This window comes from Dryas octopetala, chromosome 5 (assembly GCF_963921425.1).
Source record: "Dryas octopetala chromosome 5, drDryOcto1.1, whole genome shotgun sequence".
Taxonomy (NCBI): Eukaryota; Viridiplantae; Streptophyta; class Magnoliopsida; order Rosales; family Rosaceae; genus Dryas; species Dryas octopetala.
The window spans coordinates 17,772,831-17,800,343 of record NC_141370.1 but is presented as its reverse complement, the minus strand read 5'-3'; the positions used below and the strand labels follow the sequence as shown (position 1 = coordinate 17,800,343).

General features: G+C 36.8%; 4 protein-coding genes across 14 annotated transcripts; all 4 read right to left on the bottom strand.

Moving 5' to 3' along the window:
- Window positions 1-38: 38 nt before the first annotated feature.
- LOC147285168 (WD-40 repeat-containing protein MSI4-like) lies at window positions 39-6,725 on the bottom strand. Its single transcript, XM_086243215.1, has 15 exons — window positions 6,372-6,725; window positions 6,119-6,182; window positions 5,702-5,788; window positions 5,560-5,622; window positions 5,217-5,282; window positions 5,046-5,120; window positions 4,055-4,130; window positions 3,464-3,689; window positions 2,406-2,487; window positions 2,115-2,188; window positions 1,895-2,006; window positions 1,707-1,781; window positions 1,440-1,510; window positions 870-969; window positions 39-422 (listed from the first exon to the last, which is right to left on the bottom strand). Exons 1-15 carry the CDS (start codon window positions 6,614-6,616, stop codon window positions 321-323), a joined length of 1,518 nt encoding a protein of 505 aa, XP_086099341.1. The 5' UTR covers window positions 6,617-6,725; the 3' UTR covers window positions 39-320.
- A 1,168-nt stretch (window positions 6,726-7,893) lies between these two features.
- On the bottom strand, window positions 7,894-9,832 carry LOC147285167 (uncharacterized). Its single transcript, XM_086245776.1, has 4 exons — window positions 9,683-9,832; window positions 9,478-9,578; window positions 8,252-8,330; window positions 7,894-8,148 (listed from the first exon to the last, which is right to left on the bottom strand). Exons 1-4 carry the CDS (start codon window positions 9,830-9,832, stop codon window positions 8,101-8,103), a joined length of 378 nt encoding a protein of 125 aa, XP_086101902.1. The 3' UTR covers window positions 7,894-8,100.
- A 907-nt stretch (window positions 9,833-10,739) lies between these two features.
- LOC147285166 (Protein kinase superfamily protein) lies at window positions 10,740-18,580 on the bottom strand. Of its 11 annotated transcripts, none has more exons than XM_086243271.1 (20): window positions 17,850-18,580; window positions 17,086-17,211; window positions 16,787-17,014; window positions 16,556-16,696; window positions 16,178-16,279; window positions 15,948-16,037; window positions 15,657-15,785; window positions 15,435-15,569; window positions 15,211-15,345; window positions 14,986-15,120; window positions 14,763-14,897; window positions 14,447-14,674; window positions 14,273-14,344; window positions 14,107-14,193; window positions 13,885-13,992; window positions 13,393-13,764; window positions 12,985-13,275; window positions 12,452-12,841; window positions 12,063-12,306; window positions 10,740-11,887 (listed from the first exon to the last, which is right to left on the bottom strand). In XM_086243271.1, exons 1-20 carry the CDS (start codon window positions 17,929-17,931, stop codon window positions 11,197-11,199), a joined length of 3,921 nt encoding a protein of 1,306 aa, XP_086099397.1. In that variant the 5' UTR covers window positions 17,932-18,580; the 3' UTR covers window positions 10,740-11,196. The 11 variants fall into 11 exon arrangements, with proteins under 11 accessions (XP_086099397.1, XP_086099401.1, XP_086099399.1 ...); XM_086243275.1 differs by having other exon boundaries at window positions 13,885-13,959; XM_086243273.1 differs by having other exon boundaries at window positions 14,107-14,184.
- Window positions 18,581-22,878: 4,298 nt separating this feature from the next.
- Window positions 22,879-26,496, bottom strand: LOC147285165 (CwfJ-like family protein / zinc finger (CCCH-type) family protein). Its single transcript, XM_086244196.1, has 10 exons — window positions 26,371-26,496; window positions 25,993-26,266; window positions 25,437-25,562; window positions 25,171-25,294; window positions 24,911-25,028; window positions 24,259-24,707; window positions 23,813-24,098; window positions 23,642-23,735; window positions 23,407-23,552; window positions 22,879-23,311 (listed from the first exon to the last, which is right to left on the bottom strand). The coding sequence occupies exons 1-10, from the start codon at window positions 26,443-26,445 to the stop codon at window positions 23,183-23,185; spliced, it is 1,821 nt and encodes a 606-aa protein (XP_086100322.1). The 5' UTR covers window positions 26,446-26,496; the 3' UTR covers window positions 22,879-23,182.
- Window positions 26,497-27,513: the final 1,017 nt, after the last annotated feature.

Here is a 27,513-nt window from a genome sequence, read left to right as displayed (position 1 = left end):
TCCCTGTTTTATAAAGGATAAAAAAACTCAAAAAGAAGGAATAAAATATGCCCAGCAAGAGATTTGAGTACTCTGCAGGTTTCTAAAATAATCATGTCCAAAAGAAATTTAAATCACTCTTTGATAAAGATGACAAAGTAAGACTAAGCAATGCTACCAGTCTAGGTTAAAAAATCTCATTAAGTTTCCCCAAACCTAACGAGGGCTTAGTTTAGCATGAATTTTATCTCATCATGAATCCCATATCCAATAACCAAATATCTATAATAGCACACCTAGAATATAATCTACCTCCCTAATTGAGATTCACTGAATAACTTTCAAGGCTTTGGAGCACATGAAATAACATGCGACTTAAATTTTTCCAGCTCTGTCAGAACCTCTTCTTCAGGCCTGTAGATTAAATCCGTCATGCGCCATATCTGCACAGCCAAATATCAATTTTAGATATCTATTCTCACATTTCAAATTAAAAGTAAGACGTACTTTTCTATGACTAGAAATAGGATTCAAAGGAAAGGGTAATGTAGTGTCGAGGAGGCAGAGGGAGTGCATAATGGTATTGGTATATTGGTAAAAACCGAATCCACGGGGAAACTTGGTTCCTGCTCAAGTTTTTCTGAAGTAATATTTTTTCCAACTAATCTTTCCAACACTACAATGCATTTGATAAACATCTTATGTCTAAACAAAGTGACATTCTTTTAATAAACATGCTTTTAATCTCTCCCAACTGACATTCTTCCTTTATCATGTTTAATGCTTCATATTCATCTTATATGGCTTCTCATTATAGCTCCCAAAGCTTTCACAGTGTACTTCTTTGAATTTGATTTATCACTTTAAAAAAGGAACAAACATCCTGATACCTGCAATGTCCCCCCTCCACCAGCAGTATCAATGTCATCGGACACGCTAACAATAGTCCATGGATCAGATGCATTCCAATGAAAATCAACAACTTTGTCCCTGTATACAAGTGTGAAGAAAAGCAAACCATGTGAGAAAAACTAACAGAAACTAAAAGAAAAAATGCCTGTCAATTCAATCAAATGATACAGGCCAGGATCATATTTCACATAAGAAACTTCAGTACCATTCACCAGGCAATTTCCAACATGTTCTAGAAATAATTACTCAAAAATCCTTCAGAGCAGAACAGTTTTAATAAACCTAGAAGACTATAAGAACTCTCTCTCTCTCTCTCTCTCTCTCTCTCTCTCTCTCTCTCTCTCTCTCTCTCTCTCTCTCTCTCACATACACACACACACACCGAGAAAAAGATAGAAAGCAAAGTGAGATGCAAAACAATTTACAAAAACCAGAAAGTTGACAAAAAAACAATTGGTCAAAAGAATCCTGTACCAGAAACATCAAAATTAGGATAAAGTTTCATTGAGTATATTTTTACAACATTATGGTAAGAGGTAGTCTCAAACCTGTGCCCAGCATGCTGGAAAAACAAACCAGGAGAACTTGAGGTTTTTGTTGTTCGCTCCTTTTTACCCATCTGCAATGTATTGGGTTTGTATAAAGTTATCAAAACAGCTGTCTGATGAAGTGATGCGAATATATATATATATATATATATACTAATTAATTATCCAGAAACACTTCCTCCTTCATGTCAATGATTAGATACAAGAAAATGGTTTAAAATCAGAAGATTAATATAAATTAAACCAATGAAAAAAAAAACTCCAAACCTTCTCATAATCCCAAATGTTTAAAAGACCATCCTCTGCAGAACTTCCAAAGACAGACGATTTGTCCGGAGACCACTGAAATATAAATATAATTAAGTGAAACCATAAGATACACACCTGCACTTCTTGCAACACATGTACTTCCCACAGGCAGAAAATTTTAGACAAACATTCAGTACAATTATTACCTGAACACAAAGAACAGCAGCTTTATGACCCTCAAATTTATAGATAGGTGCCCCAACTCCACCAGAAGTGAGATTCCGACGATCAAACATGCAAACAGAATTATCTGCTGACCTGTTAAGAAATCATACCAACATAGGTTTAGGTGCAAACAATAAAGCACAATCACAAAAAGGATTAGCAAAGAAGCAAAACCAAGAGAAGCATGGCATAAGAACATACCCTGTTAGAATAAGGTTATCATCATGAGGATTCCAATCAACACAGTGAATATCAGCATTGTGCGCTTTTTCAACCTGTTAATCAGAAACAAGAACAGCCAACATGTACAATAAGTAGAAGCAAAGTGACATGCCTTTCAGCCTGCAAACTGGCATTACTCAGCAAAATTCTACAGCATGCATTCCAGATTATTCACCAAAGTGCCATGCCTTTTAGCATATGCAATGGGGTTGACAATCCATTGTGTACGGAAAAATAAAGGAGAATAGAAAAATAAGTATGACACATAACCTTTACAGCAGGGCTAGAGCCCACACGTGCATCCCATAGTATGAGGCATGAATCGTCACCAACACTACAGAACTCCTGTGAACTTCAGTAGAGATGTAGCATAATCAGAAATAAAGGGCCACATAATAACCGCTATGGTGTAACCTAAACAGGGATTCCTTGTTTTTAATAGTTTAGGGCCTACTTGGTAACATCCTTATTTTTTATTTTAATTAAACATAGAGAAGGAAAAAGGAGAGAAAATTGAGAAGAGAGATGATAAATGTGAAGAAAAGAAAAACAATTTGTTTCTTTGTCATGTCAGTCATTTCTCATCTACCTCCTTTTCTTCCATATTTTTCCTTTTCATCTCTAACTAAAACTGAAAAAAAAACATGTGTTTTACTCCGAAAACATATGCAGTCCTTGTGTTTCAAAATTGCACATTTGGTCATTGTGTTTTATATTGTTTGCAATCTTAGGACATTTGGTACACAACTTGAAATTTTTTTCTCAAATTGAAACTAACTTGCTTATACTTGTGATCTCAATAATTTTGGGGCAAAAATCATGTTTGTAACCTTCAATTTGATTTTCAAACAAAAATTTAAAGAAAGCCCAAACTTATAGTTCAAACCCAAAAAATGTTGTGACCCTCAATCTCTTTAGCAAATAAATAAGAAAATGAAAATTGAAATTAGTTTTAGAAAACCCATAAGATGGTCCTTCAATCCCCCAACAAAATTTTTCTTAAAACCAAATCGATAATTTATCCCCAAATTGAAGTTTTGAGTTTTTTAAAATTGTCCTAAGATTGCAAAGAACACAAAACATAGGGACCAAATTTGTTTTCTGAGTAAAACACAGGGACCAAAAACTTTTTTTCCCAAACTAAAAACCAAAAACAAAAATGTTACAAAACTGGCCCTTGATTAAATCCATGACCACTACCATACAAGAATAATATGAGAAAGCATAATCAACATACCAAAGTTACACTTTTTACATGAAAAGCAAAAAGTCTGTGTAATTCATTCTGAATAAACTCAATGACAATTCAATAACAACCAGCAAGTTACCTAGATGGGCAAAATGTCACATCTTCAACTACATTCTCATGCCCATAGTACATTCCACGTGGTGCAACAGAAGGGCCATCAGCAGCTTTATCATTACCATCCCCAAGCTTTGAGTTTTGCTTAATAATTGATCCACCAGATCCTGGAGTCTTGGTTGCTGCTGGATCTGTGGTAGATGCTGATATATGGTCCTGAATACTCCACAAAACCACGGTTTTGTCCTTCCCTGTGACAAAGAATAAAAAATCAGTAAAAAACTGGATCTACATGACTTACAAAATTTAATTTCCGGTTAAGCACAACAACAATGATAATATAAAACAAAAATTACAGACATACACATCCAGAAAAGTCATCAAGTGTCACAGTAAAATTAGTATTCCACAAAATACTAATGTCACAACAAAATTCTGGAAACTTCCAAAAACCAAAACAAAAGGAGCAAACTATAACCCTCCCCCGCCCCCAAAAAAAAAAGTAATAAAAATGATCTATGTTATACTAATTAACTATAACATACATCAGGCATAGCTAAATTATTTAGCAGCATCATCAATATTCAAAAACAAATAGAAGAAAAAATTCCCCCACCTCCAGAGAGCACATATGGTTCAGTTGGACACATTGCAAGAGCATATTCTGCATTGTCCTGATGTCCAGTCAAAATCTGAAAGGAGAAAATAGTCAAACATGTGCTGTATCTTTTAATTGAACAAACAGATTTAGTATTAAACAAAGGTCAAAGCAAAGGGACATTTCATTGACTCATTATCACACAAGCCAAAAAAAAGTGTGCAAATTACTTAACATTAGAGATTCCATGAAATAGAAAGTTCGTGGGAAAAACTTGAGAAGCCACCCTAAACCATGCATTTTTCTTCTTTTTTCAAATAAGGTATGCATTTTTCATTGAGTTTTTGGAGTCGACTTATCACACAGAATTATTGACTTCTAAAAAAAGAAATCTTTATGGCATTTAGTAATCTGTAACACAGAAAGCTGCCGACTATTTCCTAAACAGATGCACACCTGCAACTTATTTTGATAGCTTATTCACCAATTCCAAATCGGGAGAGGGTGTAATATCTAGTTCTTCAATAAGGGCCAGAGTTCCATCACAAATACTGAACCAACTAGACCTTTCATCTTTTTCACACAATTACCAATGATGGATTTATCCTCAGATCTACAAAATCACAGATAGATGCTCATATGAAAATAAAAAATGCAATTTCAATTGCATAACCTTATTGATATATACTTCCAAAATTTTCTGAAAACTATTCCCAAACAAACTTACTAATTTCTGGGTCCTGCCAAAAAAATATTACACAGATTGTGGGTCACCCTTTAGAACCTAATTCTTAGATACATGTATAGTCAGACAAAATGCTACTCTCTCTTCCACAGCAATGTCAGATGAAAGTACACACGCGAGTCTAACTTTTATTATAAAAGAATAACAATGCATAAAATTTGCAAACTAGTTTATTTATATAAAAAGCATCCACTATTGAAAAATTGTGGTTCCAAGGAAAATTGAAAAATTCAGTAAAAGAGACACATGGGAACAAAAATTTACCAAATCCGGGCGCGAGCTTGTAGCTCCATAGACAGGATGGCGATTAGGTTGAGCTTCAACATCCCAAATAAGAACCTAAATTTTTTGGCAAAATTCCCAAGTTACTTAACTAACCTAGAAAACAAACAACACATAACTATCTAATGTGAATATAAAATGAAAAGCACTTACATCAGGACTGTCAGTATGTGTGGCCACTATCTTTGTGTTCTGAGGAAGTTCTCTAATTCTGTTCACCTGTCAAATTATAGGAAGAATTACTTGTCATCCTAGAGCAAAAGGAGCAAGAAATAATAAAAAATACACGTTCTATAGAGCCTATAAAATAAGTATAGAAGTGAGAGTGGTAAGACTATTTTCCCCTCATTTTTGTCCAAAGATGCAGTCCTTTTTTTTTCATTTTTCACACCAGTATTGAAACATTGCATAATCAACTTAAACACCCCAAAATTAAGTACATCAGCTCTCATTTTTCACTGGGATTAAACAGACTTAAAATGCACGTAATTCATACCTCTCCAGGATGTATGATAGTCTTGTACTTCTTTACAAATGGTGAGCGGGCTTCTTCATTGAACTGAAAAATAAAGCAAATAATAATTATATCGACAGAAGGAGCTGAGCTGCACTGCAGTAATTGAATCAATCACACAAACCTGAGAAATGTGCTCCGCAGCGGCAACTCTAGGTTTGACAACCTCACAATTTGCAATAACCAGAGTATTTGGAACACTGCCATCAGTCTGCCAACAAAAACACAAAAAAGATATTTTTTAAGCACAGATCTTTAGGATTAATACCAGAAGTTATTTGTACATGAAAGCAGATCAATGTACAAAGCACACACTAAAGCACCTCTCCTGCTAGAAAATTAAGCTAAGAAAATAATTCTGAAACCACATATCGTGCTTTGCCACAAGTGTATTAGCTTCATTTCAACCATTTCAAGTATGAATTCAAATTTGAAAACCCAAAATCCACAAAATTTGTTCTCCAAATTATATAAAAAAACAAATGCACTTTGTGTGTTGCAACAATTGCAAATCAGAATTGATATGAGCAAGCTAGCATACCTGCTCAGAAAGGTAGAGACGCTGGCGATTCTTGTAAGTAGCTTGCTCGAGCTGAGGACCCCACCTGACCAGAACACGAGCAGATAAAGCTTATCAAAAACATATCTCAAATCTCTCTCCTCACAAACCCTAAAGCCAAATCAGATACAAAAGATGTGCAAAACCCTAAAATAGAGCAAAACCCTAGAAACGAGTCAGAGAACAAATGAAAACCCTAAAGATGGGAATAGACGAAGTTAGAGAGTGAGTGTACCGGCAAGAGAGAGAGGGCCAGACGAGGTTGTGGTTGGCGAGCCAGTCGTAGAGGACGGGGACGAGGGACTTCCACTGGGTGTACTTGTCGTCGACGGTGGGCTGTTGTTGGTGGGACTTCTTCATTTTGGCTGCTGATGCTTGTTGTTGTTGTTGTTGCTGTTGCTGGTCGTCCTTGGGCTTGGGCTTTCGGCCCCGAGTCTCCTTCTTCTTCACTCCCACTTGTTGCTGCGACTGTGTGTCCATGGTGGTCAAGCTACTACTGCTCAGTGTTCTATCAGTGGGACTCAGAAGTCAGAACGGACCCTACTTACCAACTCTTTTTACTCACTGTACAAATTCTAACAGATCTCTCTCTCCCTCAGTCTTCGCATGGAGTGTGTCTGTGTCACTGTTTTCTATTATTTTCTATTTTGGTCTTCATAGTTTTAATATTTGCAATGAAGTCCATGTATTGTGGTATTATACTATAGTTAAAGGACAAATTAGATATTTTCTTTGGTTACATCAAAGAACAGGAAGGCCCGTTGGTAATTCTATTTCCACAGTTGGTAAGTACTAGACTAATAAATGGTTTCCTACCCATGAATCCAAAACTTCGACTTTCGCATTTTTGGTTATTTTTTATTTTGCTCTTGCCAATTTAGACTTTGGTAGATCAGTCCATGAGTCCATGTAATTAGTTATTGACTTATTGTCAATAATTATTTTTAAAGATCAGAATAAACTGTTAAACCATCTTTATCTTGTTTACTGAATGCCCTTTTAACCTTTCATAGTGAGTTGTTTTCCGGATGTAAGGTAATTGTGAAATTATAGAAATACTATTATTTTCTATAGTAAGGAACTTATCTACTAATTTTTGTATGGGTACTTTTCTTCAATTAAATAGGCGTCAATTCAGGATAAATAGGAAGAATTTTTCCATGTCCTAGACATATGTAACCTCCTTCAAAGTAGATCCCATATACAAAAATATATTATTTAGAACCGTCACAGTCAGTAATTCACGTGTTATAAAATATAAATAGATAAAATTAATAATATGAATATCTACTTATATTAATAAATTAATTAAACCACATTAACGTACATTTGGTTATACAGAATAATAATTACCCTCCGTGAACGTCACATGCAAAAGTGTACGGGAAGAAATGGGAGGTTCCTCAATCAATATGATGAAATGCCAAAAGGGGCCTTAAAGACCACCAGTTTTGGTTAGTAGAATTAAGGCTCCAAGCCTCCAACAAAGAGCCGAAAAGGATCTTAACCAACTGCAGCCTCAATCTCATAGTCATATGGTAAAGATACAAACGTGGTAGAAATTATTATAGGCCAAATGACATGAGTGAGAGGGAAATCTTTGGTGCCCTCCCTCAAAATAACATGTATTTGAGAAGATCCAAAATCAAATTTTAAATTTTGGGTTTGGAGTCAGCGCCTCAGAGCAGGTAAAGCACTAATACAGTAATACTGAAATCAATATCTCATGCCAAAAAAAAACAAAATAAAAAAATTTCTATCTTGAAAAAATATTCCAATTACCCCTAGCAATTCAACTTCTTCCTTTAAACACATTATGCAGCAACAAACTAGTTTAATGAAACTTGTCTCATTTAAAAAATACCACAGCAGTATATTTAACTAACATTGTCAACAATATCATGATTATCATCCCTTCATGTAAATCTGATCTTTCTTAACAAAATTTCATCAATTTATTAGTCTTAGACATAAACGCCCGAAGCAAGCAGTAAGAACAAGGATCCAAAACCCTGCACGCCAAAGATAAGAGTTGAGTCTTAGCAACAGCAAAAGAATAATTAACAATCTAGTATTCTATCAGTAGATAAAAGAGGATTCTGATTACAAACGCACCAAGAAGACAGAGGCCACCGCTCCTGTTGTGATCTCCTTAGGAAGACTGCGGCTTCGCCTAGTAGAGGTTGCTTCATAGCTGTGCAACAGAAATTTACCACCATTAAATATTAATACATTCAGAAGAGGAAGGGCTGGATAGGTAAATATAAAACTTAACAGACCTATTGACATAATAAAGAGAAGATGATGCCAATGGTCTGTAAGAATACTTGATCATGCAAAACATATCACTTCTCAGTCAAGATGATACATGAAGAATTAATAGTGCCAAAAATATTTCCAGACTGCTGGTTCATCCTAGAATTAAATTAAAAAAAAAAAAAAGATTTCAAAATACCACACTGTGTTATAACCTAAAGCAAGTGCCCTGCATATCTCCTTCACGAATCCAACAAATAAAAGCAAAAAATGTGGGTGTGTGTGCGTGTGTGTGTATTACCCTACTTAAATCTTCAATTTGTTATTAGGCAATGTTTCAGATACATATCCTGGCTCCAAGAATACGTCACTATTAGTCTATGACCCCCATTTGAGAGGAGGCACCCGTTCTCCCGAAGGTACCAAACTATTTTGGCGACTTGGAAAGAATTGTCTCGGGCCCCCAGGTATTCTTTACACGCATATCAATAACAAAATATCAGTTCTTGTTTTAGCCCAGCATTTCTATTTTCATCTTTTTTGCTTGGATATTTTTGAGTGGTTTTTATTACTTTGATTCTTTCATCAAACTGGTATAAGGATTCAGCAAAAATACAATAACCAAACAAAACTCTAGCTCTCATAACGAACATTACTTCAAAAAACTTTTTCTTATAGAGGGAATATTTTACTCCAAGATTATGGCTATACTGCCCCTACAAGATTGAGGACAGGAATAATTTTGTTTCATGGTGTATCAGACTGATTTGAAGGTTAAATTGGTTTAGATTCTTGTGTTTGTACAGTTTCTGCAATACTGGTTCCACTTCTACATACAGACTCTCAATAAACTAAATATATATATATATTATTTTTATGTTTGGCTGCTAAGAAAAATGCAAAGAAACGAAATACAGCCAGAAATGAAATTCGCATTTCTAATTCGCCTTTTTTTTTAAATTCCGGATAATTGTGCACAGATAAAAATTGCAGGCCCAAAATTTCCGAGATGACGATGAGATCTAAACGGAAAATCAGGAAAATAAAAATAAAAAAGGATCTTAGCTATGGCGGATCGAACTCACATGAAGAAGGAAGCGGTGAAGATGAGGCCGATGGAGAGCATCACGACGGCCAGGGTTGGGTACCACGTGACCGGCACGGGACTGGTGATGGGCTTCGGAGCCTTCGAGAACAAAAAGCAATGAAAACATTAAAAGCAAGAACAGAGAAACAGGAAAACGAAGCGAAGCGAAGTGGTGACGTGGTGTTGTTCAGTGTTTTGCTTACCATTGCAGACGGCGTTGAAGAAGCTTCGGAGTTTTTGATCTGGTTGGATCGAGCAGAGTGCAGACTCTCAAGACTTCGAGAGTGAGAATGCAGGAGGCTCAGTGTAATTTGACCGGAACGAGAATCCTCTAGATCGTCGGTAGGGATCATATTGGTTTGGTTCAATCGCGACCGTTAATCCAATCAAACGGGGAGTTTGGCGATTGACAACAAAACGACACCTAGTTTACCCATTTTGTGCTTAATATAATAAAGTTTATATTTATATTTAGATTTTAGATAAATTTATGTGTTAAAAAATTCTCTAATTCAACCTCTGTATCAATATGGATGAATTTGTATCCAGTCAATCTTCTTTGGAAGGTTGGTAACTTGGTATCGGGCTCAAATATGAGATTTTGAAAACAAGGAAAGTAAGACATGGAATCCAAGTCTATTATCTGATTACAATAATTCAATCCAACTACTTGAATTAAAAGAGAAAAAAGAAGAATATCAAAAGACATTTAGCCTATTTTTTAAGAGTTTCATAAACATAACACTCAATTATCTCGAGTGAGAATACAATATCTGTATTTGTATTTGACTGAAACTAAAACTCTCTGGATATGCATTTAGCATTACACAAAAATGACACGTAGCTTACACGTTTTGTGCTTAATATTGATCGGTTTTTAATATTACAATTGAATCCAATCTATAAGGAAAAATTGAAAATTAGTCAAGACTTGATACATTTAAGACTAAACTCATTGTTAGAGTTTTAGAAATATAACACTCGCATAATGCTAGGACAAATCCCTCTCAAGGAGTTACTTAAATCTTGTCGAGTAGTTGCATAATGCTTAAATAATGTTGAGTAGTGAGTGCTTGAGGTGAGTTTGAGTGCTACTCAATGTTATATTTAAAAAAAAAATGGTTAACAGTCTTCGATGGAATAAAAAATGTTTTAGTTTTCAAAATTTCCCAATTCTTTTGATTAACTTCTCACTATATTTTACTATTCTAATTTTCAAAATAATGCTTGTTGGACTTGGATAGAAATTTTACTGCTATGGAAGTAAAGGGAAAAGATGCATATCATGGATTCATTTCAATGTACAATATGTTCTATACATTTGGGCAACAAGAGCATCCCTTGCAGGCTTGGCTGAAAACACATCACTCACTGAATTTACAAATCAAAAATACTCTAGCAGCCTCCATCCAAAAACTTTTAATACTGTAACTCTGATCACTCAATAGGTTCATCAGACAAACCCCGCTTATATACTAGCTCCTGTTACCCTTGATGTTTATTAAGGTATTTGCATCCATCCCAATTAAGCATCAGAGACAAGAATTGGCTTCAAAATTTACAGATTTGCACAACTTGGTTATATCTCAGTTCCCATACTTAGCAGGCTTTGTTGAACTCTGTCTGCTGCATGAACCAAATGCCTGCTTTTTGCTTGGATATCTGAGAGTTAGAAATAAAAAAAGAAACCCATCCTCATAAAGGAACTTCTAAGCATTCAATGGGACCCTTGCCATAACTTGAGCATAAACCCATGTTCACTCACACTGCCCCCAGATGATCTCCTCAGTCTCTCCCAGAACTGCCTACTCCTTCCTGTTCCCAAAGGACCTGAACTAGAGTGCCTCCTAAATGATTCAGAATCTTGCCTCCCCACTCTCATTGATGTACTGAACATCTTTAACATTGATGCTTCCCTCTCTGACTCAAGCTCGGAATCATACGTAGGAGCGGAATATTGGCTTTGGAAAGAATTTGGCAACCGTTCTGAGGTACTACCTTCTTCAGCAGCCATATCAATGGACAAATCCTCATGGCTAGAACTCCTTGAACCTATTTCTTTTGCCTCATCAAACTCATTACATACCAGTTTTAAGGCCTGTACAACCTCGCCCATAAAAGGACGGTGTGATACCTCTGGTTGTACACACATTGAAGCGATGGCTGCCACTTTGGCGATACTTTCAAATGGGACATCAGATCCTAGAGATTTATCTAAGATTGCTTCCAACTGTTCTTTACTTGTGAGGAGTGGACGGGCCCATGCAACTAGGTTTTCTTCACCAGGTGGCTGTGACATGTCTACTGGTTTTCTTCCAGTCAAGAGTTCGAGAAGGACAACCCCATAGCTGTAAACATCACTCTTGACAAGAAGATGCCCAGTCATTGCATATTCTGGAGCCACATACCTGAATATCATCATCAGGAATTTAAAGATGTTAAACCATCAAAGGCACAAATGTGAACTTAATAGAGATATCATAAAACATTGTTCAGGTATTGCATGCAATGGTGGTTAGTTGGTTCAAGTTCAACAAAGGATGATCTAGAGGAATAGGATACAGCCAAAAGTAAATTTCATACCCAAAAGTTCCCATGACACGTGTTGATATGTGTCTGTTTTCTTCATCCATGGCAGTCCGTGCCAACCCAAAGTCAGACACTTTCGGTGTAAAATCATCTTCCAGCAAAATATTGCTGGATTTGAAGTCTCTGTGTATGACACGGGGGCTGGAATCCTCATGTAGATATGCCAGACCCCGAGCAGCACCAAGTGCTATCTTCATCCGGGGCCCCCAATTAAGTGGAGCAGCTTCCTTGTCAATTCCTGACAGCCAGAAAAACGGACAGAAACTTAGCTACATCGAAAAGAACCCTTCAACATTAAAAAAGCACATCAAGAATGGAATTATTATAAGCAGCGATAACTAAAATCTGAGAAGTAAGCCCAAACAAAGAGCAAAAGAACCTACCATGCAAATGAGATTCCACACTGCCATTAGGAATGAGCTCATATACCAAGCAGCGGCTACGCTCTTCTGTACATATGCCAATCAACTTGACCAAATTTCGATGATGAAGGCGACTAAGCATCTCAACCTCAGCCAAAAACTCCCGACCACCCTGCTGATCATCTCTTTTTGGAACTTTGACAGCAACCTTGGTCCCATCTTCAAGATCACCACTATAAACAAGCCCAAAGCCACCTTCCCCAAGTATTCTCGAAGGATCAAAATTATCAGTGGCTCTCTCAATGTCACTTGCGCTGAAAGTCTTAGCCGATCCTGTATATGGTGCAATGCTAGATCCAAATGATAATGACACAGAACTGTGCCTGCTTTCCATCATAGACCCTGCAGTACCTACAAAATTCATATGTTCTTTTCTTTATTAGAAATGGTAAAATTCAGTATAAGTACTGGCCCCCAAGTTATTGTCTGGATCCACCACACATGTACTTGATGACCAAGTTTTCCAAAATAAAATTAAGTGTGATTCGTATTACCCGATGCTTTTCCAAGAAAAGGTTGCAAAGCATGTGGAGTTGATGCTGGTTGAGAAGCACGGTCTCTAGGTTTGAACAGCAAAACCCAAGCAGTAGCAGAGCATAAAGCAACTGCTACAAAGGTTGACAGAGTAATAATAGCAATTATGCCACCACTAAGCCCATTATTTTTCCTCTTCTTGTGCACATCAACCCCAACGGGCTTTATCGTCCTTGCATTATTGCCATTACCAGGATATGGTCCCTCATCCATTATATCAGCATCCGCGGAAGGTGGAGATGGGGGTAAACCTATACATGTGTAGGTTTACATAAAGATAAAAGTTATTGATTTTTGTCTGTTTAGAGAGAGAGAGAGAGAGAGAGAGAGAGAGAGAGAGAGAGAGAAGAACCTGTATTAATATATACCTGGATAGCGCACATATAGTACTTCATAGTCGCCAAAGTAGGACGCTTTTATGACAACTTTTTTATGCCAAAATCTCTGGTGAGTCAAAAAAGCTGTGGTGTTATCAAACTTTTCTCCCAGGGGAACCAAGTCAATAAGGACTACTGTCTTCTCTGGTTGCTGGTTAGCTGCATTGGCTCCAATAATGCGAACCTGACTTTGCTTCATAAAAACCCCAACAGCAATTTCCTGGGCTAGCTCTGAAACCAAGGGGAAGAAGGTATACAGAGCAACACTAATGCGCAGTCCAACTTGCATCGGCAAGACACAAGCACAAGGTGACCCCGGAGGGGTATTTGTATAGGGCTCTGTGCAAATAGTTGATGAACAATCTACAAAAAGGAAGAACCTATGCATTACATTTTAGTTTGAAGAAGAGTATTGTAGGATCAAGAAATAGAGCAGAAACACCAGTAACCAGCAGGTAAAGAAAAATTCTAGCCTTTATATACCTGCATTGGGAGGTGGAGGTGGAAATGCTTGAACTGGTGGCAGGGGTGGAACTTTTGGACTTTTTGATGAAGACCCTGATGGAGAAAGAATTGGGGGAAGCATGGGCACTTACAATTGCAAACATATAGTTATTAGGTAAGCTATTTAGTAGACAATAAAAGAAATGAGCAAGTTCAAGAATAAAATTAAAAAAGAGAACCAGGGACATGAGCATTTCTTACTTCTGGTATAATCAGATGGAGAAGGAGCAGGTGAAACATGGCTTACTGACGGAGTGACATGTAGATGAGATGGAGGAACTGAAGGCCCTGACATGCAGGAATTGTTAGACTTGAATCACCAAGGTGATAGTGGAATAAAACACTAAAAAAATCATTGCTTTGATACCTGGATTTAGGGGTGGCGGAGCAAAGTTTCTTTTCCTGCCTGCTCGAAATGATGCTGGTGGGATCACTGGACCTGTATAATAGCATTTAATTGATAATTTAAATTAATATTGTCAAAGAACATAACACATAATTGTACTTCATTTTCACATATAATCCAGGGAAAACATGAAACCTTGCTGTTTTGAAGTGGAAGGAGAAAGCAGATATGATGGTGCAGGAGCAGGATTGGTGATTTTGTTCCTTGTATGATGATGCATATAGAATGAGGGTGGAGGTGAAGATGCAGGAGAACGATACCCTTTATTAAAAGGAGGTGAAGATGCAGGAGAACGATACCCTTTATTAAAAGGAGGTTCAGGAGCAAGATTATAATGTCTCAAGGGTTTGTGGACAGAAGGAGCTGCAGCAGAAAACAGAACCTAGAATTATAAACTTGACAACACAAACTTTCAAGTAGCAACCAATATCCAATATGCAGTTTTAGACACCTTTTGCTGGAGTACGGCCCATGGGTAGTGATGGCTTGGGAGCTTCATATGGTGGTGCAGCAACGGGTATCTGACCCCTTTTCCACTTGATGCTGGGTGGAGGTGATGGTACCATAGGTTTGTGGACAGAAGGAGCTACAGCAGAAACAGAACCTAGAATTATGAATTTGACAACACAAACATTCAAGTAAAAACAAATATGAAATATGCAGCTTTTCAAAACCTTTAGCTGGGGTGTGGCCCATGGGTAATGATGGCTCAGGAGCTTCATATGGTGGTGCAACCACTGGCATTCGACCCCTTTTCCAATCTGTGCTGGGGGAAGGAGATAATACCACAGGTTTGTGGGCAGAAGGAGCTACAGCAGAAAACAGAACCTAGAATTATGAGGTTTTACAACACAAAATTTCAAGAAGACACCAAGATGAAATATGCAGCTTTTTTATACCTTTAGCTGGGGTATGGCCCATGGGTAGTGATGGCTTAGGAGCTTCATATGGTGGTGCAACCACTGGCATTTGAACCCCTTTCCGATTGGTGCTGGGGGAAGGAGATGATACCAGAGGTTTGTGGGCAGAAGGAGCTACAGCAGAAAACAGAACCTAGAATTATGAACTTGACAACACAAACTTTCAAGTAGAAACCAATATGAAATATGCAGCTTTTCTATACCTTTAGCTGGGGTATTGCCTGTGGGTGGTGATGGCTTAGGAGCTTCATATGGTGGTGCAACCACTGGCATTTGATCCCTTTTCCAATTAGTGCTGGGGGAAGGAGATGATACCACAGGTTTGTGGACAGAAGGAGCTACAGAAAAAAACAGAACCAAGAATTATAAAATTGACAACACAACCTTTCAAGTAGTAACCAATACAAAATGTGATTTTTCTATACCTTTAGCTGGGGAATGGCCCATGGGTAGTGATGACTTGGGAGCTTCATATGGTGGTGCAACAACTGGAATTTGATCCCTTTTCCAGTTGATGCTGGGGGGAGGAGATGATACAGGAGAGACTTCAGGATCTGCAACCTCATATTGGGGCCAGTCAATTATTAAAATGGTTAAAGTATAATTGTTGACAGCTTCAGCAGTGTCACAATTTAAAATCAAATACACTGATTTTTTGTAACTTCCAAGGTGATTAAAACTATAATTTTATACAAAGTTCTCTCAGAAGTTAGTACCAGGCAATGTGGATGGAGATTCTCCAGGTCTAGCTGGGTGAATGGATGGTGAGTTTTGTGGCAGTTTACTTGTTGGTGATGCAACTGGTACTGCATTATTAGAGAAAAGAAGAAAGGGTCAATTTAGCTAGTTTCTCTTCGACCAAGAAAAAAAAAAACTAGTTTCTCAAATAGAAGGTCTATATTTAATGGTTTTCAAGAAAGAAAAAAAAAGGGGGAATAAGCTGCACCAGGTAATATAGTTGGTGCCACATTTGGTGTGATTGGATGGACTACAGGGGAGTTTTGTGGCAGTTCACTTGCTGGTGATGCAACTAGTACTGCAGTATTTACTGCATTAATAGAGAATAGAAGTAACGGTCTATTTAACTAGTTTCTCTAATAGAAGGTTTATATATAATGGTTTCCAAGAAAAACATAAAAAAGGAATAAGGTGCACCAGGTAATATAGTTGGTGCTATATTCGGTGTGATTGGATTGACTACAGGTGGAATTGGTCCCAATGTCTTCGGCAGTGATGAAACAGGTGATGTATTTTGAAAAGAAAGCATACGGCTTAGACCCAGTATCTAAGATCTAGTAGGGACATAAAAAAATGCTATATGTACCTGGAGTAATTGGCTCTTGTGTGGGAACCTTATTATCTGGCGCATTTCTTTGATGAGCACTTAAAGGTGAAGTTTCTGGTGTACTTGAATGGATGGCTGGTGTAATTTGTGGCAAATTCCTTGAAGGCATTCCAACTGGTACTGCATAATACAATTGGAAAAAAAAACAGCTGGTTAGGAACCAATTCAATGAAACATTAATCACAGAAATAGCCCTGGTGGGTCATCTACCTGGAGCAACTGGCACTGAGACTGGACTCTTATTAAGTGGTGGCTTTCCTTGAGGAGCAGTTGGTGGCGTAGAGGGTACATGACCTTGTATATTTAGTGGTGGAGGAGCTGTGCTAAGTGGTGGCAACACTGTTGGAGTACTTGGTGACAAGGATGGTACCTGTCCTTTGAGGGGCACTGGGACAGAACTATGAGGTGGCATTGCAGGCGCAGGGTGCAAAGCTGACCCTGGATTGTCACATTAGGAGCTTAATCAGATGTTCTAATCTAATCTACAAGGGAAGATTTATGGGACTTACCATTTGTCTGTAATGCAGGGCTTGGAACAGTGCTTCTGGATGACTTACTGTAAGGGAGAGGACCAGGTGCTATTTCAATAGGAGGATTCACAAACAGAGGTTCTGGTGATGGTGCTAGATTTAACCCTGCGAGAAGATTAAAGGCCAGTGTTTATAAAAAGAAACTAAAACATGCTATGAAGATGTGATATGTTTAACCCTTTTATATTATTCATTCTAATTTCGGAACAGATTTATAGCTACAGTAAGTTTATACTTAAAAAGGCATTTCTTCCGATGAAACCTCAATGGTAAGGCATTACCCAGATCAAGATGAAACCTGAACTAGAATAGAAGTTGCTTGGGACATTGTCATTATGAAAACAGAAATTTTACAATTTCCAGCCATCAGTACACACTAGATGACCCACTAGCTGTGATCTGCTGCCGTAAAACTATACTCGAGCAAAATTTGGAGAGCAAGTCAACAAGATGAGCATATGTTCGGGTCGAAGTGCACAAGTTAATCCATTTGATCTCTTTCCTTCCATACTGTATATATCAATTAGAACAAAAATGTGATGGCAGCATTTGATCATGCATGTCCTGGTATACCACATTATTGGCTTGTAAACAACAATAGCGACATGAAACTCAGAAACCCAGATCACAACAATGTTTTTAAAGCACAAAATTCAAATCCACATAAAAATTGACAACTTCATTCAATAGTTCTAATAATGTCTTTATGAAACATTGACTAAGATTTGTAAAGATTAAATTACCTGTAGATCCTTGGAGAGCTAAAGCAAAGCCAATGACACAGAGATTAAGCAGCTGATGAATGGCTGGCATCACCAACGCCATCCCATAAAACACCAAATCTTAAAATCTCTACCTCCTCAACGATGAAGAAGGAATTAAAGAACAATAAATAGTAATAAAATAAATAAATTAATCAGTATACTATGAGTCGATAACTTGAAGCAAGAACAACAGGGAGGTTAGATTAAAAAAGACCCACAAGCAGTGACAGCAAAGCAATGAGAAAGCAGTTTATGGAAAAACCCAGAACTGGGTTTGGTGAAAAGAGCTAAGAGAACTAATACTCTAGCTCTCTGAGAACTAAAGCTCTGAAATTTGTAGAGCTTTGAGATGCCCATGTAAGGTAGAACCTTTACTGCAGACATGAGTTATTAAACACAACTGGAAATTTGGAATTGAACCAGAAAAACAAGATTTTATACTAATATACACACAACACCCTTACAGTACTGCTAAAGCAACAGACTTTGCAAGAGAGAGAGGTGTAGTTGGGTGGGGTAGAGAGAGAGAGAGAGAGAGGCTGGAAGAGATTCTTGGTTAATTTTATAATGGGTAGGCTATATTTAAGTTAATGGGGAATGTACAAAGCACAAAACCTTTATTTGGGGGTTGAAATTCTTGGGTTTTTTAATGGTTTTTTACTTGACTCATTTTCTTCCTGGTTTTGCAGATGTTCTTGTTCGTTACATTAGTTGGCCATCGAGATAGTGGACTTTTACTGAGGATTAGCCTTTGTGGAGTGCTGCGTCAAAATCACAGCTTGACACATCACCCTCCTTTGAGTCCTTTCCTTCATGATTTGGATGACCCTTAATTTAAATACAAATTAGGGACTCTATGCCTCTGCAGTGTGTAATTATTATATTCAACTGTATGCCCGTGTATGGTTTGCAATCAGCATCCTCATCAGATAAAAAGTAATTTTCTTTTTGGTTGGGAGAAAAAAAAGTCAGTGCCCATTTTTTCTTTCTACTCCATGTCCTTGTATTTGATGGATTGAAGCAGAAGGCTTTGGTTTCTAATAAAGGCTCTGTAACAGGAACAAGATGGCAAAAGAAACAAAGATGGTCAAGCAGTTTTTGTTAGTTGCATATGATCACAGAATCAATGGCTATGATTGTCCAGCCCTTGGACAAAATCTTGGACCCACAGTACAATTTTTTACAATTGAAAAACAAAAAGAAAAAACGTTTTTCAGCTGGTGTTGTTGATATGAGTATTGGCATAGCAATTGGCCAATCAGTTCTTAACATATAATTACAATAATGAGAAGTGAGAAGCCATTTGTTCTTCTTAAAGGGGTTGTTGATATGAGTATTAATTAAAATGGGGTCCATACTCTTAATGTAGAGTTCCCAAACTACCTTGTAGAATTCAAAAGTAGATGGTGGTTTCCAAGAGCATTGCTTCTTCATTAAATGGCTGCTGCCTCTTTTGCCTTGTGAAGCAGAAACATCTTAATATGATGCACTAATCCATTGTATAGCTCATTAACTTAATATAAACACTTGATTATGAAAACAAGAATGTACTTTATTAGCTCAACATTTCGATTGGTGGATTATTACAATTCAATCCAAATCTCCTTCAGTTTAACATGATATATATAATTCAACTCAATCCAATTATCCCAAACAAAATCTTAGTGGTTATCTAGTGGTACCAATTACAATGAATACAAAGGAAATTAAAAGGGGGTAAAAGTAGACACCTTGCCTAACTAGTGGGCACACAAATTCTCTTCCTCCCAGTTGCAAAAATATACTTCAAGTTGAACTTGTTCTATTTGGTTGAACATGTAAGCCACTTGTGCATTATTTCAAGGCCAACACTATTGACTTTGTGACCAACTTGTAAAACAACTTAAATTTATTGATAGAAAAAAAACAAAAACAAAAACAAAAACCATTTTTAGGATTTTTTTTTTGTTTGCCCAAGAATCAATTCTTTTCCTGATTTGGCCACTGTAACTGTATGTCTGAAAACCATGACCACTCTTGAATAATAACTATGGATTTTTTTTTTTGCCAGGAATCAACTATGGATTTTAATCAGACAAACAAAACATTATGGGATGTAGACAACCCATACACCTCTCACCCCACATGATAGCTAATTGTGGACCATAAAAAATCTAGAGGCTACCTCATATTGTCTAAACACGTTCAATTTTTCTTTGTTTTTTATTCCTTCCCTTTTCCACTTTCAGTGACTTCACGGACTAACACGTCTGAGGCTTTGTTTTTCTTTGTTTTCTTTATTCATTCCCTTTGGGTTTCATTGTGACAATGATTTCTCTTCCGAGATAGAGGAAGTGAGGAACTCCCTTGTGATCCAATAGTTTTCTTGTGACTCACTCCATCTTTGTTCGACTGTTGCATTTTCATGACCAAAAAAGAAAAGAAAAGCCCATGTTATATACTGTTCTTTATAACCATCTTCTGGGTGAAGCTTTTTTCAACCAAGAGAATTCACTATGGAATTGAAGCAATAACAAGGTTGGGATTTTGGACCATCCAGTGTTCTTCAATCTTTTCTCATTTTAGTGTAATTGCGCTCTTTTTTCTGTTAATTCAACACAAGGACATGTTTCAAAAATATCTTCGAATTTTTATATTTGTTACTGACATACTGCACTGGACTAACATAATTTATTTGTACGTGGCATATTCCATTGGGCATTTTTTGCTTTGTTACTTTGCAGGCTGCAGCTTTGCTAAGGCTGAACAGAAACATCCTTTTGAGTTTGGATGAATATTCGTCGCCCACTCTAGTGGTCTGGTTGGCTCCTAAAGACCTAACCTAAGTCTCAAGAAGCTCTTCATGGCAATAGGGATCATTATAATTTTCTGGACCCTGAGACTGTGACTCTCTTAGGTTAGGACCACAATAGAGGGCAGACTTTTTGGTCATTTCAAAAATTCTACTATAGTAACACCCATTTTCATGCGAGCAATTTTTGACTTTTGAATGACGAATTTACTTTTCTTGATCAGAATATAGATTTTTCACCTTTAGATTTAGTTCATCTACGATACTCAATTATAATGAAAAAAATAATCATAGTTATAAGAACAAAAATCAATTATAGATACATAATTTTTTTATGGCTCAATTACAAAATGCATCTACCAATTATGCGGGGTATTTCAAATTGGTCCATAAACAAAAAAAATGTTTTAAATTAGTACACTAACTAATAGAAAGTTACAAAATAGCACATACGTTATAAATTTCATTAATAAGGACGTTAAATGTTAGTGTAGACAATGCTAATATGAATTTTTTGAATAATATGGACACTAAATTTACACCACATGAATTAATGATAATAAGTTTAAGGGTTTAAAAGTTTTGTAGTTTTTTTTTTTAGGTTTTTTTTTATCAATATGACATTATAAATCCATGTATAGCAAATTTGGTATCCACATTATTAAAAAAAATTCACATCATCGTTGTCTAAAATGACATTTAACTGTATTTCTTGACGGAATTTATAACAAATGTGTTATTTTATAATTTTTTATTAGTTAGTGTACTAATTTAAAATACTTTTTTTATTCGTGGACCAATTTAAAATATTCTCATAATTAGTAGATGCATTTGTAATTGAGCTTTTTTTTTATTCTTGAACACATTTTAACAATGTCGGCCACAGCCTTTTTCCGCTTGCATCAACCAAAATAAAAACAAAGAAATCCTGAAAAAATGGAAGCCTCTTGGCTGCAAAGTGCTCTACTCAATTATTGAGTCTCAACTCTCAACTGCCACAAAACTAAAAGAGCTAATTAAAGCATTAAATAATATGCTTTGACATTGAAGCCGCTGAGAGAGTGAATATGGCAGAAAATTTCAGGGGCGGGATGTAGATGCACAGCAGACAGCAAAATTTCGGATGCAAAAATATTAAAAACAAGAAAAGACAAAAAAAATATTAAACAAACCAGCATTTTGGGTTTAACTTATTGAACTCATCCTCATCATTGAACATACCCAAGGCTTTGGTTCTCAAAATTGACAAGAATATGAATACGAACAAGGTTGGCCCAATAAAACAAATAATAGGCCTGAACTAGAAGGCAGAATGACCCAACTTAAGGCCTGTAACAAGCTCGGCCTCAAAATATTTTGGGAGTTTTTCCTTCGAAGCAAACTTTTTGGGAGTTTTTCTATTCATTGTTTCCTTAGCTAATTAGAATTAAGAATTTGATTTTTTTTTTTCTCAAGTTGAATTAGGATTTAATTATATATATAAACTCAATAATAGTAGGCTTTTTCATATCATCATTAGAGTTCTTTTCTATAAGACCAGAGTCTTTTTAGCCCAGTCATCTTTCGTTTTTTATATATATAAAATAATATATTATATATTTATATATATAATGATAAGAACCCATTAGTTAGAGTTCTTTTATATAAGACCAAAGTCTTGTGTTTGTCATTGGGCTAAGAACTGCACCCTTGTTCTGCCAAACCTTTCTCAGTATCAAACAACTTGATGGCGCAAGGCTTTCTCATTCACTGGCGTCGGAATTGCTCGAAACATTCATTTCATCATATGGCCGGACAAGTTAGTAAAAAATTCTCAAGCTGTATACTTTATACATAAATTAAATCCTCATATAATTAATATAAATACTATGACACATTCTTTAAAAGACTAAACACCCTCAAAATATATTCAATAGAATTTTGTGTATTTATATAGTTATCTACAAATTAGAGTTTATTTATTATAAACATGTTAAAAAATTATTGTTGAAATATTAGATTTTACACATTTGTTGCACTAATTATTATCATCAATTGTCGACTTTTTCTATAATACCCAAATCTTAAATATTAATTTTCTTAATCATTTTTTAACTAATGTTTATGGACTAATTGTATTACATTAGTATTTAGGTTAAGCGGGGTTTAAAACAAGAAATTTGGCTTTATGAAGGTCTAGTTCTTAAAACAAAAGATTTTAAAAGAATAAATCATCAATGGTTGCAATTTTTTGCAAGTATAAATGTGGGCAAAAAAATTACAGAAATTGAGTCAAGAATAAAATACAAGATAATTGGGTTCAAATAAACCCACTTTTAACAAAGAAAGAAAAACAATATTAATTACTTAATCACAAAAGAAAAATAAACTCGTAATCACCCTTATAGATCAAGTATCTAAATGGTGTTGTGAGATTTTTTTTTCAAAACTTTGCAAGGCCACTGCAAGGGGCCTTGGCCGCCCTTAGTCCCTGCAGGTCACAAGTTCAGGACTCTTGGTGTCTACTTCCTTTTGACATAAATTATTTATTTGGATCGAATTCTTCAAATCCACTCTTGAAATCTGCCGCCATCTTCGCTTCCTCTTCTTTGCTATGTGTACAATTCCTCCAATCAGCCTTGTCAGCCTTGTTCAACAAACCTGCCATAACCTGTAAAGCATTGCATTTGCCATTGGATTTCAACCTTCTGAATGCCAGGAAAAGAATAGACATATTACAAATTATCAGTGGAAGTTATGTGCTACCTCACGTCCAAATTGGGCTAGGAATCTCTCGTTATCCTCAATTGAATGTGATAGGATTGTACCATCAGGGAGTTCAACATAGAAGAAACTAAAATTTCCATAAAGCTGTGTCCTTAATGATTTTCTTCCATCAGAATTGTTACTGACTGCAATGAAGAGAAGAATCGGTTAAAGATACAATGCAGAATCAAAGATCCTAGCCAATGTACACAACAAAAATGTACTATAATTTTACTTTTCATGGTCTCAAATTTGAAGCCCAGCCTTTCAGCAGCCAAGTTAAATATATTTTGAAGAGCAGCTACTCTGGCTGATGGAACAGGAACAGCCTATACAAAAGAACAAGTGGGGTAAGCAATTCACCCAAGAAACTTCTCTTATAAACATTTGCCACAAAGATACTTACCTGAAGATTAGCATGAGTTGTACGTCTCGAAGCCCACTCAAAGAAAACAACTTCCTTCCCCTGTTTTCTATAATACTTCTTCAGACTATCCTGGAATTTACCAAGCTCAATTTCACATTCTGGGGGTAGAGAAATGGTATTGGGTAAATGCCCAATAGGGATTAGCAATACGTGGTCTTCAACAAGTGGGCCTTTAGCAAGCGCACAATAGTAATGCTCCCCTATGCTGATAATTAGATGTGACTCTACTTGGGGGCTTGACAAACAAAACCAGCACTCTGTTGACCTGTAACTCACTTGCAGGATAGAAAATCAGCAACATAGCAGTGAATCATGTGTGTAAGTAAAATTAACAAGCAGATCAAACTTAGTGTTACAGCCAAAACAAATAACATCTTGAACCCCTCTTGCCCATAAACATTAAAAAGTGTCACTCAAAGACCAACCTGTTGCTGGTAGCGTTTCCAGATCCACGTCTCCCCTGAGAATTGCTCTCACCTTCCTGTAAGCTGTGTTTAAATTTGCAATCTGGACCCCTTTCACATTTTCCTTTGTTCATAAACTCGAAACAAACACCTCTCAAAGATTGTTCTCTTGCATCCATGTCATGCTGAAAGTTGCAATTTTGCCCTCGTGGACAAGAGCCAGAGGATACAAACTTAAAACACAGCCTATTACCATCTCCAGCTCCATGTTTCTGCCTTTTTTGGGAGACATCATATCTCCAGTACTGTGAATCATCAAGATTATCGCTGGACCTCTTTGCAGCTTCTTTTACATGAGCTGTTTTATCAACATATGTGTATGGAGATAAGGTAGTGTTTGGTGACTTTGTACTAATCTCAACAGCAGACATCGTAGATGCGGGAGTAGGAGAAATCGCATGAATAAATTTCTGAAACGCAGGGATGAATCCAAAGGGTTATACAATGCCTAGAAGCTATATCTAAGGACAGAAAAATGGAGATGGAATGAGCAACTGAAGGATATTATCCAACACGAGAACAGCACATATATCAATTCATTCCAAGACCAAATAATAATGATATAAACAGAGATCTGATGAATGTTAGTTGAAATTATAGTGAGATAACAAACCTGGTTATCTTTGTTTCCTACAGGAGCAAGACCCAAGAAACGGGTGGCATGCACAGCATCGATGTTAGAGTACGGTTCACGTGAATAGAACACGCCTTTTGTACCTGCAATGTGATAGCTACCACAGAAGACAAACTTCGATCAGAATCACAGACTTGTTACTATTCAATACAAATAATAAGCTCATTCTGTTTGCTAAATGGGCCATTAAGGAGAGTATTAAAGTGATATGCCATGCTATAATCTCCAAAATTCCGTACCGCGGTTTGATCTCAGCTACTAACTCTGCCACAGTAGAGTCACTGCCAAAAGGCTCAGAGGCTCTGGGGGTAACTTCAGATGTAGCTGCTCTATTAGTCACCCCACTTGGCCATTTGTTAGTAATAATAAATTAAAGAAATCACAGAAACAGTCCAATAACTAAAAAGAAGCAGCTATAAACATCAAGTAGTGGATACCAAATGAGTTTCTTTATTTTCTGAAAAATAAAAAAAGAAGTAATTTATGACAAAACAAGGATATGTAAGAAACAAGTCCACAATTCCAGGCTCCTCAGCAATCGCTCGCAACGCATCAACATCATCCTGGCTATACGCCCCAAACTGTTGACTATCTGAAGATTGCAAACCAGATAGATACACCACAGATAACCCTGTTTATGAGTGCACTAATTAGCCATAAACATAAATGATACTATCAGCATATATCCTAAAATTTATGAAACCAGCAATCATAGGCTATTAGCCTATTATAACCATTTCCACCTTCCTTTATTCTTACCACACCCAATGATTCCAATCCCTAAGGTGTACATTAATCACTAGCTTTTAATCAGAATTACAAGTAATTCATAGTCATACCGAGCAACAACTAATCCCATTTTAAGCAAACTATAGTAATCATAAGCTAAGAGAATGAAACACACACTCAGCTAAACATAAAACAACTGATCAAACTACTGATTCCTATTTCAGCACAATTTGACAATCAGAACTTTCACTGCCAGTTCCCTCCTTTTTTTCCCAGTAATCAAACATTGAGTTAAGCGAGAACAAAAGGCCTGAAAGTAAACCGAATCATACCGTGGAGGGTGAATTTGCCACTGCCTTTCAGCCAGTAGAGATTGGCGCAAATCTTCAAACCGTCCATTTTGAAGCCTTGGTTCCTGGAGTCCTTGGTCGCGGCCAAGAGGACCTTAGTGGCACCAACTCCATAGTCGCCGATGAAGTAGGTCGGGAGAGGAATGTCGACCCGGCCTTCCACGTAGTCCGTGAACTCGTCGAGCTGGTCCGGCGAGTCGGGGAAGAACTGGCCCACGCAGAGTAGCGCGTCGAATGGACCGGCCGATTTGTTGACCTAGAACGAGTTAACTCAGTAAAATTAGAAATTGTAAATTAGTGGAGTAAGAGAGGAAAGGTACATAAAAGCACAGAGAGGGAGAGAGAGAGAGAGAGACCGACCGAAGCGACTCGTTTAAAGAGCTGCTTGAGGTGGCCCAAAACGTCGCCGCATAGTAGAATTTTGGGAGGAGCCATGAGAGAGAGACTGAGAGAGAGGCGGAGTTTGGAGGTTGAAGACGGTTGATGCGTGGCTTCGGGCTGAGAAGGTTGTTTAGACTTTAGTTTGGACCCAGTTTTCTTGGGCTTGATCTCCGGTAGTGGCAATAATGGGCATGAACTAGAAGGCAGAATGGCCCAATTTAAGGCCTGTAACAAGATGGGCCTCAATAATAATCAACAAGTTTTGGTCCACTGTAACAAGCTGGCACTATGATCTGTGTGGTACCGTTCTTATTTTCTTATTTTAAAATTGAGTTAATTACACTTACACCCCCTGAGGTTTATCGTCTTTTCACATACACCCCTGAGATTTTAATAATTACACATACACCTCCTGAGGTTTCAAAACTATTGCATATAACCCCCTACAAGAGAAAAAAATAAATAAACAAAAAAGAAAATATTTGTATTGAGGTTGAACCTTACACCTTGAGTAATCTTATTAGGTCATTTTATCCCTTAGTATGCCTTTTTACATAATTTCTCATTATTTTTTGTCTCACTATAAGGGGTTATATGTAACAGTTTTGAAACCTCAGGGGGTGTATGTGTAATTATTGAAACCCCAGGAGGTGTATGTGAAAAGACGATAAACCTCATGGGGTGTAAGTGTAATTAACTCTTTTAAAATTAGACAAATCAATTTTGTAGAGACATATGAGTTTTGTACATTTCTGACTTTTATGGCTTCAATTTTCTAACCAACATTTTTCCTTGAAGAATGTTTTACATGGAATATTATTACCATGATTTTCCAAATTTCCATCATGGATGTGGCTCTTAAGTTCGTTTGAAGAACGTAGTAAAGAAAATGGGAAATGTTCACACTTGAACATATTAATTAATTTAAGATAAAAGTTGGGCCCACATTCATAATGTGCTTCTGTCATAATTCAACATTTCAACCAGATTGATGTTTACATTGTCATTCAGATACTCGTCAATTAAGCACATGCTGCCATGCTCTGGGGAAGTGTACACCTATATTAGTTGTCTTCTTAAACCACATTGACTTGACAAAGGTCTTTGGTCTTCCCGGCCAAA

Excerpts from the sequence above, each read along its gene's own strand:
- LOC147285168 (XM_086243215.1), bottom strand. The coding sequence starts at position 6,616 with ATGGACACACAGTCGCAGCAACAAGTGGGAGTGAAGAAGAAGGAGACT. Across the intron at positions 6,183-6,371 it reads TGGCCCTCTCTCTCTTGCCG|GTGGGGTCCTCAGCTCGAGC; the intron begins GTACACTCACTC and ends TGTTCTGGTCAG. Across the intron at positions 2,488-3,463 it reads GTGACATTTTGCCCATCTAG|TTCACAGGAGTTCTGTAGTG; the intron begins GTAACTTGCTGG and ends TCTCTACTGAAG.
- LOC147285167 (XM_086245776.1), bottom strand. The coding sequence starts at position 9,832 with ATGATCCCTACCGACGATCTAGAGGATTCTCGTTCCGGTCAAATTACA. Across the intron at positions 9,579-9,682 it reads CTTCAACGCCGTCTGCAATG|GCTCCGAAGCCCATCACCAG; the intron begins GTAAGCAAAACA and ends TTGTTCTCGAAG. Across the intron at positions 8,149-8,251 it reads CGGTGGCCTCTGTCTTCTTG|GGTTTTGGATCCTTGTTCTT; the intron begins GTGCGTTTGTAA and ends TTTGGCGTGCAG.
- LOC147285166 (XM_086243271.1), bottom strand. The coding sequence starts at position 17,931 with ATGGCGTTGGTGATGCCAGCCATTCATCAGCTGCTTAATCTCTGTGTC. Across the intron at positions 15,121-15,210 it reads GGGCCATACCCCAGCTAAAG|CTCCTTCTGCCCACAAACCT; the intron begins GTATAAAAAAGC and ends TTTCTGCTGTAG. Across the intron at positions 11,888-12,062 it reads CGTGTCATGGGAACTTTTGG|GTATGTGGCTCCAGAATATG; the intron begins GTATGAAATTTA and ends GATGATATTCAG.
- LOC147285165 (XM_086244196.1), bottom strand. The coding sequence starts at position 26,445 with ATGGCTCCTCCCAAAATTCTACTATGCGGCGACGTTTTGGGCCACCTC. Across the intron at positions 25,295-25,436 it reads TGGAATTGTGGACTTGTTTC|TTACTAACAAATGGCCAAGT; the intron begins TTACATATCCTT and ends TTTAATTTATTA. Across the intron at positions 23,553-23,641 it reads CAAATTTGAGACCATGAAAA|TCAGTAACAATTCTGATGGA; the intron begins GTAAAATTATAG and ends TCTTCATTGCAG.